Source organism: Neurospora tetraspora (assembly GCF_033439725.1).
Source record: "Neurospora tetraspora strain CBS 560.94 chromosome Unknown B0H65scaffold_4, whole genome shotgun sequence".
NCBI classification, from domain to species: Eukaryota; Fungi; Ascomycota; class Sordariomycetes; order Sordariales; family Sordariaceae; genus Neurospora; species Neurospora tetraspora.
Window position 1 is genome coordinate 3,516,882 of NW_026944386.1, and position 12,652 is coordinate 3,529,533.

The 12,652-nt window shown below is 52.1% G+C and overlaps 4 protein-coding genes across 4 annotated transcripts; 2 read left to right on the top strand and 2 right to left on the bottom strand.

Annotated features, from left to right (window-relative positions):
• Positions 1 to 590: 590 nt before the first annotated feature.
• Positions 591 to 5,564, top strand: B0H65DRAFT_205050 (uncharacterized protein). Its single transcript, XM_062821855.1, has one exon. It carries the CDS (start codon positions 902 to 904, stop codon positions 5,228 to 5,230), a length of 4,329 nt encoding a protein of 1,442 aa, XP_062682016.1. The 5' UTR covers positions 591 to 901; the 3' UTR covers positions 5,231 to 5,564.
• B0H65DRAFT_205085 (class I glutamine amidotransferase-like protein) lies at positions 5,565 to 7,288 on the bottom strand. Its single transcript, XM_062821856.1, has 2 exons — positions 6,242 to 7,288; positions 5,565 to 6,113 (listed from the first exon to the last, which is right to left on the bottom strand). The coding sequence occupies exons 1-2, from the start codon at positions 6,979 to 6,981 to the stop codon at positions 5,900 to 5,902; spliced, it is 954 nt and encodes a 317-aa protein (XP_062682017.1). The 5' UTR covers positions 6,982 to 7,288; the 3' UTR covers positions 5,565 to 5,899.
• Positions 7,289 to 8,723: 1,435 nt separating this feature from the next.
• On the top strand, positions 8,724 to 9,533 carry B0H65DRAFT_589032 (uncharacterized protein; the record flags this gene model as incomplete). The annotated part of the gene is made up of 2 exons (XM_062831015.1): positions 8,724 to 9,378; positions 9,482 to 9,533. Exons 1-2 carry the CDS (start codon positions 9,155 to 9,157, stop codon positions 9,531 to 9,533), a joined length of 276 nt encoding a protein of 91 aa, XP_062682018.1. The 5' UTR covers positions 8,724 to 9,154.
• Positions 9,534 to 10,109: 576 nt separating this feature from the next.
• B0H65DRAFT_205033 (SART-1 protein) lies at positions 10,110 to 12,652 on the bottom strand. The gene is made up of 3 exons (XM_062821854.1): positions 11,675 to 12,652; positions 10,389 to 11,618; positions 10,110 to 10,313 (listed from the first exon to the last, which is right to left on the bottom strand). Exons 1-2 carry the CDS (start codon positions 12,486 to 12,488, stop codon positions 10,468 to 10,470), a joined length of 1,965 nt encoding a protein of 654 aa, XP_062682019.1. The 5' UTR covers positions 12,489 to 12,652; the 3' UTR covers positions 10,110 to 10,313; positions 10,389 to 10,467.

Below are 12,652 nucleotides of genomic sequence, written 5' to 3' on the forward strand. Positions count from 1 at the left end.
AACGGCCCTTTTATGCTACCTCGCTAGCTACATACTAGTCGGAAGTACCTTCTTTCCCTGGAGCAAGATCCAAAGCATAAAAGGTACCTCTACATTCGTAACAGAGATCATAGCCAGATCAGAAAGCCCATGTTCACATCAACATTGGAAGCATATAAACACCGAGTTGTGCTTCCAATTGGTTGGCGACCTTGAACTAATATCACGACGTCACACTTGCCTAGTTGCACCTTCCTTACTCCGATACTTTTACTTACTGTCTACTTCCATTTGTACTTGACACTATGGAAGGTACCAGCGAGAAATAGTGGGTCCCTATAAACCCCACCCTCACCACGTCTAGTCGAGTCTTTGTTCATCGCGTCCAAATTCCTTCGTCCTTTTTTTTTCCCTTCACAACTTTCAATCCCATGAAAACCCCGTCTCTCAAACATCCATCTGCAGTCGGCTTAAAACATCATCGACAAAGGAGGTTCAGGTCAGAAATACCTGTCCAAACACTGCCTGTTCCTAACTCCGCCGGAGAAAAGGTACATGGCAAATATCGTCACCAATCATCATCCGTCATTTCTCGAGTTTACGCATTAAACGATTCTCAGTTTACCGATCAAGCAACCTGACAAATTTCAGTCACTCAACGAGTATCGGATATCTTGTTGATATCATACCACACAAAAAACTATATCGAGTCATCAAAGCTTTATCAAGTAGCGCGTCTACCTGACAGTCATTCAGGCAACGCGAAAAGCTACGTGGCTACCACAGCGAGGACGCCGAGTGACGGGCATGGGAGGTATGAGCCCTCTGCCACTCTGAGCCTCGGCCTCGAAAGTTGTAAAGATTACAACTTGGCCGCCTGCTTTCAAGCTTGCTACGTTTTACAGCCCTCAAAACCCTCAACATGTTCAAGAATGTGGGCCGGAGAGTGTCAAAAGACTCGACTCACTCGATCCCTGCCGACGAAGACGAGGACGATAACATCTCTCTAGCTTCAACAGCGTCCGCGCAACACGATCCAGATGAGGAATTCGAGGTCGAGGATGTCCTCCTCGAGGAACGGGACGAGGATGGCAACAAAGTCTATCTAGTCAAGTGGGAACGCTATCCGCTATATCAATGCACTTGGGAGCCCAAGGACAACCTGGGTGACGAACTCATGGAGATGTGGAGGGAGAAGAAACTGAGGCAAGAGGCCGGAGAGGAAGAGCCATTTGATGTGCGAGTGTTCCATGCAGCCGTTAATAGGGCTAAGAAGGAAAAGGCCGACCGTCATCGCCGTCGCAACGCGAAGCGGAGGAAACTGGGTCACCCGTTGACCGAGCCCTTCGATGGCTCAAGCTCGGAATCAGACCCAGACAATTTCAAGGTCGAGTCCTCTGATGAATCCAGTGACGAAGCTTTGGAGCAAGAGGAGCCCGTCTCCAAGGACGATCGGGAACCACGCTCGGCTAAAGAGAGTGGTACACGCCCGCAATCAGAGTCAAAGTCCAAGCAAAGGATATTCAAAGGCATCGCTCAGCCTGTACCAAAATCGGCCAAGACTACCGCCACTACACGAGAATCCACGTCTCTCGAGCCCAAACCTAAAGCCTCGTCAAGACCCAGTTCCGAAGCCCCGGACAGGCCTTCTCCGCCGCAACCGTCATCTTCCAAGCCTCGACCTGAGCGGAATATCGTGTCAACAACTGGCTACCAAGGAACTGCGAGGAAGCCTGTGGATAAACCACGACCTAGTACTCCAAACGGGTTGACTTGGCCACTGCCCCAATCAACCCGTACCGCTCCTCCAATTGCGTCTCGATCTACGGCTGCTGGCGTTCGGAAGCCTCTGACTGCCAAAAGAACGGCTGTTAAGAAGAACGTCAGTGTCAATATCTTTGCAGCAGGCAAAGTTAGAAAGCCCCGAAAGAATTTTAAGGAGGCTGTTTCAGACACAACCAAAGCTCCAAAGGAATTTACAAAGTTTCGTTATAAACGGCTGGCCGAGAAGAAGGGCAGGGATAAAGAGGATCGTCCTCCCGATCTATCGACAGCAAAGCTTCACCTCTTCAGCATCACGGAGGGCCCAACAGGAAGAAGGATCTCGCTAAACGCAACAGCGTCATCAAGCACGCCTATTCCGGCCCCAGGTGGTCAAATGACTGGGACACAGGTCGAAACAGAAGCCGAGACCACAGCTGGACTTGAGCTCAACTCAGACGAACCGGCACCCGTGAATAGCCAGGAACTGTCTTTTCGACCCAAGGATCCGCCCAGAAGGAAATCTGCTTTGGCAAAATCAAAATCCGATGGAGGACAACCCAAGGAGCGCAAATCTGTCCGCTTCGTGCCTGGCCATGATGAGACTACGATATTTCAGGCACCGGAACAGATGGATGTTGATGGGTTGTTCGTTGAGCCTGTTCATACAACGCCAACTACGCCCACAAATTCGACGGCTCACCAACGCATACCTAGCCCAGATCCACCGCCTGCCACTGCTTCTGCCGGCGAGTCCGATGACGGGGTGCCGAGGGGAAATCTGAACAAGAGACTGTTGATCGCCGAGATCCCCCCTTTTGAGGTAACATTTCACGATGTGCCGCGAGATAACCATCAGTTGTGGGCTGCACATTTCGGCAAACAAAAGTCGTTAGAGTTTCGGCTAAGCTGTTTCGCCAAAACAGCAGTGGCACAAATGAAGCCTCCTTTGTTCCAAAGGGGCCTGGCCAAAGGGCCTATAACGTCCGAGAACAAAGAAGCTATAGAGAAGCTTGCACAGCAGCTTAAAGCGCGACTGCTCGGTCTTTTCTATTCAAGCCGGCATTACAACCTTCTCATTTATCCCACGAAATGTGAGGAATGGCAAATCGAATCGTTCGGCCAGGAGGTAGCAACTGGCTTAACCGCAGCGCTCTGTTATGTCATATTCTCCTCAGATATGGACTGTGGAAGTATGCTCAGACCGCTTAGTCTTCCGCTGAGGTTGCCAGAGACGAATGGAAAGGCAGTGCCTACTATGACGTGGGTGATGAGCAGATTGTACAAATTCGATTACAATCAACTATTACCAAGGAAGCCTCAGATCCCAAAGGTACACAAGTTCTTTCTCGCTTTCCCTGAGTCAGGAACTGGGAAAGTGACTCGCTCAGTCGTTTTTCAATGGCTGCGCTCTTGCAACCCCGACTGTCACATATACATATCCAGCCAACCTGGCTCTTGGGATGCATTCAGAGCCAGTGTAGCCGAGTCATCTGGTGTTGTCATTATCCACGAGACGTTGATGTGGAGTCTTCGCCGGTTCCCAAAGCTTTCCGAGTACCTGATCAAGAAATACGACGAGTATTGGTGCTTTACGGAGCCAAGCGAAGCATACCCCTTATATCCGTCAATGTCCTTGCCGGAAAGCGTTCCCCCCGGGATCAGTCAACTCACGCGAATATTGCCATTCCGCACGGCAATCCTGCTTACCCCGAGCTTTCTCGTGTCCGAGCCTGAACACGCTCGTGAGTTTCTCGATTGGTTCTTTCGCCAATGGAATTACTCCTTTTACTATCGTCTGGTGACGGCCTCAAACATCCATGAGTACCTTCAAGATCTGGCATTAGAATGTATCGATTCGCGCGAGAGGTGGTGGACCGCGGGTCCGAGTCTTGGGATGACTCCCATAGATACCCAGTTCGAGATCAACCTGCGAGGACATAGTCTTGACGAATGTGAATCTAGGCTCCAAGCCGGCATCGCGGCTTCTGAACTTCACAGAATACGCGCCAGACAGCTCGACTCCTCCGGTGGAATGGAGGAGGACCACAGCCCGCTCATCTATGCGGATCCGTCTATCGACCCAAATGACGAGCAAAGCCTGGTCAACTGGTTCGGCTGGTGGTCAACCCTGCGGGCTGATCAGTTCCGCAAGTTCCATGTCGTTGGATCGTGTAACAGTATTGGTTATCCAAACACCAAGAAGGGGATTCGGACGGTCCGCATTCCAAAATATCTGAGAACAACAATCAATGACCCAGACGCGGTAGCAGAGGTTGTGCAGTCAGAAGCATCGCAAAATCTCCAGGTACCAGCACACGAACTGCCTCCTAGCAATCCACCAAGTGCGGCGGGCAGTTTGGAGTTGACCGGCCCCTTCAAAAGCGATATATTAATCAATGACCATGGGGCAACTCTTCAAGGATTCCTATTCAACAACTTTTGTAAGGAAATTCCGGGGTCCAAACTGCGGTTTTACGGATATCCTGTGACGTGGGCTGATCCGAAGATGGCGAGTTCCTACGGCGATTTGATTCTTAAGCACAATAAGACAATCGGCGAGTGGTTCCATTTTCCGTATTCATTCAACAACGCCTGGAACACTTACGTTGGTCTGTTTTACACCATTTCGGAGGAGTGGGATCCCCAGAAGCCTCCACAGAACCAGAATCCCAGGTGGCATCCTTGGCTTGCGATTTACAGGCTTGTCAACCCCCATTCCCATCCATTCAAGCGGTGCGAGCTTATCATATGGGATCCTCTCGCAAGGAAATGGTTTCCCGGCTCACAGGTACCGTTAGAAAGCGAGCTCACTGATATGCAACAGCGTGTCGTTCGACATGTCCGTGAGCATTGCGGAAAAAAGAATCGGGGGACGTACCTTGATCAGGTTTGGCTCGGCGGGTTCAATTGTCCGAGTGAATGTGAATCTCTTTATCCCCTCGACATGACGTTGAAGTTCACCAGAGCAATGGTGCAAGATATTGGAGAACATCTTCCACCGGAGAAGCAGTTGCCGAACAAGGGTTTCAGGAAAGTTCTGAAGGAGCACCCACCGGCGCCCAATCCGATGGATGGTGTCGGTCTAGACAGCGACGATGACGTTGTCATGGACGTCGATAGCAACGACGGCTGGAACGACGAAGACGAAGATGTGCGCATCATCTTCCATCCGCCTCGAGGCACCAAGCTCTCCCCTGGTTCCCGCTCAAAATGCACCAACAGGCTCTACGAGGAGGCGCGTCTCGCCAGGGCCAGGTCCTCTTCGGACCGTATGGAGTTCAAGTTCGTTCCAACGCTCAAATGGTACGAGGACCAAGTCGCAGAGGGGCGTGGCTTTGAACACATCAACATCCAGTCGTGGCAAGACATCTTCAACATCTTCCAAATAGGAAAGGCGAAGGGTAGCAAGGTGACGACAGCGGCGACAGCGGCAAGGGCTCAGGCGACTCGTGGAGACAGAGAAGGCGATGTTCAGATGACCGGCTAAGGAAGCGGCGAGTCAAAGACATCAACTACAAATACGTTCAACAAAAAGTCGCCGCTGGTAGTGCACAAAGGTGTGAGGTTTCTCCGCCCTAGGTGCCCGAATCGGGTTACGCCTTGGCATCTATCGAAAGAGAGCAAGAAACAACCAGCTTCCAAGGCCGAAGAGCGACAGAGGGAGGGCGGCTTGGGCTGTATGGCTGCTAGAGCAGGCGTTCGAAAAGCTAGGGCAGCTGGGACGAGAGTCACGTTACAATCGTTGACAATGTCCGATTTGAACACTTCCTCCGTGTAAGGAACATTACTACGATGAGCTTGGTTCTGGGCAATGGGTGGGGGATAAAAGGTGTAGCATTTCTCGTATGCTTGAGACGATGGAACTTGTTAAGGGTTACAGGAGAAGTATGTTTAGAACTCGTGTATTTAACATAGATATCATTGTATGGGGAGGCGTGCAAGACCAAAGTTATTATATATATCAACCGGCTGTTTTAGACACTCCAACACCAACTGTCACTCAATGTATATATAGTTGCCTTACAACTCATTACTTACTCAAGTTTACTCCCTACACCTTCCGTGACATTGGATTCATGACCAACTCTCCCCTTCATCCAAGACGTAGTATCGCTCAGTTCTTCCCCTTGCCGTCCACACCCAACATCACCGCACCCTAATTCTGCGGCGGGACCCCAAATCGTTCAGCAAACGGATCATACCTCCAATCCATCACCGGCTCATGCTCCATCGCTCCAGCAATCTCATATGCCATGTCCACTCCGTCCGGGTACATCTGCCTGACGAACTCAAACGTCAAATCCAACACCGCCGTGACTCCTGACGAAGTCCAGATGTTACCATCAACCACCCATCGAGCCGGCGAGACCCTGTTTCATCACACTGTCAGCAAGAAGTTTCTCTCCCCAATACGCCCGAATACGCCCCAATCGAACCTAAACAGAAAAAAGAAAAAGGGACAAGTAACAAAAAAAAAAAAAAAACAGGAAGAACATACCACTTAACCTTCTCTCCCAAAGGCGTCACCTCGCCCCAAGCCATCTTATTAGTAGTCGCCCTCCGCCCATCCAGCACGCCCGCCCTAGCCGCCACCGCAGCACCAATACACACCATCACCAGATATTTATCCTTGTCGTTCTTCTTCCCACCAATCCCAAACTCCCCAACCATCCTCCTCAAAAACTCCAACTCCCTCCCCTCCCCTTCCAAATCAGGACTATACACCCCCTCCCCGCCCGGCACAATCAGAACATCCACACTCTCCAACACCTCGCGCATCTCCTCCCACTGTTGGTCCGTGGTGGGGATCGGATGGGTGGGGTTGAAGGTTGGATAGAAACTGCTGTTCATGGGGTTCATGGACGAATTTGGGGGCGGGGGGGAAGTGAGGACTGGTGATAGACCGGAAGAGTAAGGGGGGTTAAGGGAAAAGATGAGGAGACGCAAGGGGTGGAAGTCGGCGACGAATTGAAGGATTTCGACGGCCCCGTAGGCGTCGAGGATCTCGAATTGGCGGAAGAGCAGGAGGGCGTAGGTTTTGGGGGTTGGGTAGGTGGTTGAGTTGCTGTTGGTGTTGTTGGCGGGGGGCGGGAAGGGGGTGGTTCTGGTGGTCTTTAGGTTGGTTTTGGGTAGGGTTTTGAGCAGCTTTATGTTGGACTCGCGGTGGGGGAGGATGGCGGCGGTGGTGAGGTGGAGGTGGAGGAGGGTGAGGATTGTGGTGAGGATTGAGAGGCGCATTTTGGCGGTCGTTGGGAAATTGTTGTTGATGTTGTCGTTGGTGTTGGTGTTTGGGGTAGTGGGATGGTTGATGATGGTTGCTGGCTTGTTGGAAAGTCCATGGGGGTGAGTGATGCTTATATGTCTTTTCTTGTTCTCGGCAATTTTCACTCGAACCTGAAGGGCAGCTCGTGTTCACCGGCTTCATGTTCATTACCAGACCATCTGGATAGGAGAGATCCTACGTACGGTAGACTTGATCTTCCCAACACAAACCACCGAGCTGCCACAATCTTCATGCATGTCAGTCCCTTCCAGCAAACGATTCGTCATGCAAAGGCCGGCACTCTGGGAAGGCATCAGCAGATTCAATCTACAACCGGCTCAAATCCTCTCATGAGGTCTCGCCTCCACACAGCACCATACCTACCACGGTGGCTACCAGACGACGAGACTTGATGTTCATCTCCAGAAAACACTGACATGTGACCTTTGAGCAAGTATGTGATCCGAAGCGAGTACTATCGACCAGAGGGCAGTTAGTTACACAGAAAATGCCCCGGTTTCCCATATGAAGTTGTCCTAAACTCCGATGCTCAACGGGATTAGAAGTTGTCCCAACCTCCGATGCTCAACGGAACTAGAGTTTCCAGGCTGCCGCAAACCGTGGGAGGTAATTTGTGCCTCCGGGGTACCGAGATAGCGGGAGAAGATAGATTAAGCTTGTGTAACCTTTGACGTTGACGTGCCACACTACAGGTAAGCTCAAGACCACACTTCCTAAGATTGGTAATCCAGAAGAAGCAGAATATAGAGACACAGCGACATGTAAAATAGCAGCTCGCTATTAGACACGGACCTTGATTCGCTTACAATGGGACGCAATTCCGAGACACAGGTAAATGCGTCTCATAAGAGCTCAGTTTCATGAAAGGGGCGTTAGATAATATCATACGGGAAGCCGTCAGACATACCTTGACTGGAATCGATGATCTGGCTTTTGGTGTTGTGGTTGACATTGACCCAAGCTTTCTGCTTCAGATCTGACAGTCTCCCATGATGCTGACGGCGTGGCCAATCATAGCGATGTGGTGTCAAGCCTGTCAGGAGGAAAGGTGTCGCCCGCAAAAACCGCCCGCAAAAACTGACGGGTTAGGGTTATACCCGTCATCAAGCTCCCATGAATGGCTTCATCACATCTCCCTTCCATCACATCTCGCACCCCCTTCAGGTTGGCACACCAGCCGTCACCAACTGAACATTCCTCCGCTCTGTGTCCGTCCATCCCATTCCAAGTTCACAACTGCAGGTATATGTATCACTTCCACCAGACCTTCTTTCACCAAGTTCGGACCAACGGGCTCATAATTATAAAAAGAGCCACAACCGGGAATCGAACACCCACCGACCGACCACCAATTCTAAAGCTCATAATTATAAAAAGATATTAACAACAGCAACGCCAGAACGACGAAATAACGTCCCAACAAATGGGTATCAAGGTGGTGGACGGTTTACCGCACCGGACCGGCTGAACTTGGCTTTTCTTTTTGCGTTTCTTTTTGTGTTCGTTCCGGATGTCGAGTTCATGAATCTCTGCGCGTCCATGATAAGGCATCAGCAAATCTTAAGTAGGTGTTGGTTGGGTTGTTGAAACATGATGGATGGTCGTCACAAGAAAGAACGACATCAGTGTGCTGCCGTACAAACCCCGGCGTTCCTGCCCAACAGTGCACGAGCCGCTACACGGCCCACCCAGCGGGAACTTTCAGCACCTTCTAGATCCACTATCGGCTGACCGCCTAAAAGTTGACAACACCGCCTACAGCTCGCTGTTCGGCGCATTGCTAGCCGTACGTCATTTTGACTTTTGTTTCCGTCCATCTCTCACCTCAACCTCCAAACATCAAAGCTCCTACGAACCTAAGAGACTCTGGTCGACATCTCGTTAATCGACAAGAGGGAGAATCAAGACGACCGGGATCCATACGTCTTCTCAACCCATCATATCCTACGACCAAGCAACCTGTTAATTCTCCTCAGAGTTCTCGGGTTAACGTTCACACACCAGTCGACCTAAACCCCCCCTATATCAAGTTCAAGCTATCCCGCGACATCCGACCCACCGCTTCCATACCTCCCACCACCACCACCACCACAAATTACCACCCTCACACCACAACACACACACAAAATGGCCCGCAACTCCTTCTCCCCCTACGCCCCCCGCCGGCGATCCAACCGCATGGTCCTGATCTGGGTCACCCTCTTCTTCTCCATCATCATCTTCATGTGGTGGGTGCAGACGCGGCACCGGGACGTGTTTGCCCGGGGCCCGAGGATGGAGGGCGATAACCGGAGGAGGTTTGGAGGGAACGGGAACGGTAACGCGGGGAGTGGGAGGATTTTGGAGGATGAGTAAATGAGTTGGGTTGGGACTAGAGGGGAGAATGGGGAGAGTGGGGGGTGGAGAGGACAGGAAAGAGGGGGAAGAAGAAGAGCAAAATCGAGATCTTTTCAGATTTGTTACCAACCAACCGGCGATCGCATCACCACCCAAGGACCCTTTTTGATTGATGGCGGAGTGGGATGGGATGGGATAGGTAGGGTTTGGCTGGCTGGCTGTGTGGTGGTGGGAGTTGAAAGAGGGAAGAAAGAAGGAACCACGACCAACCACGATATCGGTACATCGGAAAACAAGGGAAAATTTTGCCGGGCGACGAAGCGCAATTGGGTGATCGCAAGAACAATTGGAGGGGGGAGGGACTTGCGGGATTACACCAACGCGACGATGAGCACACAGAGCCTGAACTCCTCGGTCGGCTCTCTTCCCCCACCCTCGAGGATTTTCCTCACCCGGCTGTGACGTCCTATAATCCGGAGCTTCCGTATCGTTTTGGGGTGCTTCTTGGGGTTGACAAGACTATTCGGTTTGTCAGCTTGGGAACCGAGAGAATGGATCCCATAGAGCCTGGTCATGGGGGAGTCGGTGGACGAAGCACCAAGTTCTTGGATGGGGATCATGGCCACAAAAGAGCGCATGTGGCTCTGGCGACGAACGGACGGACGGAGGCATTGAGGACTACGAGATGCGTATACCTAGAGATACAACAGGAAAATAATGGTTTATTTTGGGCTTGACAGCTCAGCTACTCATTTGCTCTCTCCGTTCCGTGCTGGTTTAAGCAGTGACTTACGGTATTCTTTTGATCGGACACTCCAGTGACCTGCATCGGCCAGTGGCCATGCTTTTGCCATGGGCAGAATGTTCACAAGTGCAAGATTTCACGGCAACAGTAACTAAGCGGGATCACAACTCAACGGAACGATCTACGTCTTACCTGTGCACGACGCTAGAGCGCTCGTTCCGTGTCAGCGAGTCCGATGAACTTGAAGGTGAATGATGGAATAAAAAGGGTTGTATGCACCTTGTTTCGTTTAGTATAATCCAAACAGTAGTCTCTGGACGCTCCGAGATCCAATCGTAATCAAGCTTCCATGTCGTCCCTACGCCAACCGAACACCAGCTTCCTTGCGCTTCTTACCCTGATGCGACGCCGCCGTGCTCATACCAACGTTCTGACTAGCATCAAGGAAACTCTGGGCCATCTGTTTTTTCTTAGCCTCTTCCTTCTTGAGCTGCTTATCCGTCTTGCCCTTTCCACTGCCTTTCCCGTGGAACTGGTGCGATAGCTCTTTGAAGGCCTCCTTCTTGTCGAGCGACCGGCCGTCGGGGCCCACATACTTGAGCTCGACCGTGGGCTTGTACGCTTCCCTGAACAACTGCTCTATGACGCGTGCCTGATGCTGTTCGCGGATCGTGTTCTGCTGTCGCTGCCACTCCTCACGCTCGCGGATCGACATCCGGTCGAGACGGCCGCTGGCACGGTCGCGCTCGCGCTGGATGCGGGTCTCGTCGTCGAACTTCTTCATGAGGCGGGCGAGCTCGGCCTTGAAGTGAGCGCTTTCGCGGAAGTTCTTAACGAGCTCGGAGCCGCGAGACTCGGCGTCAATAAGGCGGCGGTCCTTGAGCAAGGCGAAGGTCGCGGCCATGCCTTGGGCCACGAGCTTCTCTTCTTCGACACCGGTTGTAGGAAGCTCGGCGGACGGCGATGTGGCCCGCTCGGACTGTCCGTCCTTGTCGGCGTCTTCCATCTCTTCGTCTGATGATTCCTCCTCCATCGCTGTAACTGCTGTCTCTGTCCGTTGTTGAGGCTTTGGCTTTGGTGCCTTCTTCTCTTCTTCGCGCTCTGCGTGGAGAGCATCAACGAACTCGCTGATCTCGTCGATAACGATACCGCCCGCCTCGGCGGCTTCCGGCTCTGGTTGGTTCGATTGTTCACGCAGCTGCTTAGCAAGCTCTTCGGGTCGTGTCTTCCGCTTCTTCAACGCCGCGGATCTCTGGCGGGCCAAGGATTGTTGCAGATCGTCATCGTCGACAAAGTCCTCGTCAAACGTCTTCCTCTTTTTCGTGTAGGTCGCAGCCCCCGAATCGATATCCATCTGCTGCTCCGTATCTGCTGGAGCTTCCGGCTCTCCTGGGTATAGCACATCGTCGTCGTCTCGGCGCCTTGTCGACTTGGTCTTCTTCTTTTTCGGCTTCTTAACTTTGATTTCGGACGCGTCCATATAATCTGATACTGGAGCAGGAGCATCGTCTGTTCGAACAATAATTAGCATGTAGTAAGGGTATTTGAGGATGGACATAACATACCGAGCATATCCAGATCAACAGTCTGCCCCTTCCTCTGAACAGGCGCACTGTCTAGGATATCGGCCAAAGAATCTGTCGTTGCCGTTGTCCTGATTGTCTGACCGAGTGTGAAAGCCTTCTTCTTTTTGCCATTAATCTCCTCGTCGTATTGCGACAAAATCGTTCGTTCGCCCGTTTCGTCGATGTCATTAGGGTCGTAAAGCGGCTTCTTCTTCTTGAGGTCGAGTCTCTCGCTCAGCTTTTCTCGTTCGCGCAATTCAATGTTTTCGAGCTCGTCCCCTTCCTCTTCGGCATCCAACACACCAGTATCCTTGAGCGTGAGAACCTGGTCGCCACTCTCAAGGAAAGTATCCATATCGTGCGCAACCTTGACACCGGCCAGATCCCTAGCTGTGTGCTCAGCCGCCGCCGCCGCAGCTTCAGCAGCGGCCTTCTCCTCCTCGGCCTTCTTCGTCGCCTCAATCTTCTTTTGCCGCTTCTTCTGGTTCTTGAGCCAGGCCTTGGCATCGAGCTCGTCGTCTTCCACGTCATCGGCGATGCCCTTACCGTCGAGAATGGCGTTGCGCTGGGCCATCTCGCGGGCCTTCTTGATAGCGGCGGCTCTCTCCTCACGCTTCTTCTTCGCGGCTTCTGCCTCTAGGGCCTTATTGTAGTTGTCGTAGGATGCGGCTTCGCGGGTCTCGAGCGTGCTGCCCTTGTCTTCGCCTTCGGGGGTGGGTGATCTAGCCTTGGGCGCTTCGCCGGGGACAGGCAAAGGCTTCATGCCCATTGCCCGTCGCACCTTGTTGAGCTCTTCGATTGACGCGGCGTCCATTGTGGGAATGGTTTCTGATGAGGATATGCGATGGTGATGAGGTGTCGCAAGCCGCTAGGTGCGGACGTGGGTGCCGAAAGGAAGTTAAAGTCCCGGTCGCGTGTGAATGGATGATGCACAGTGATCAGAAGTGGTGGACAGTGAAAGTTGCCAGTGGAACCGCT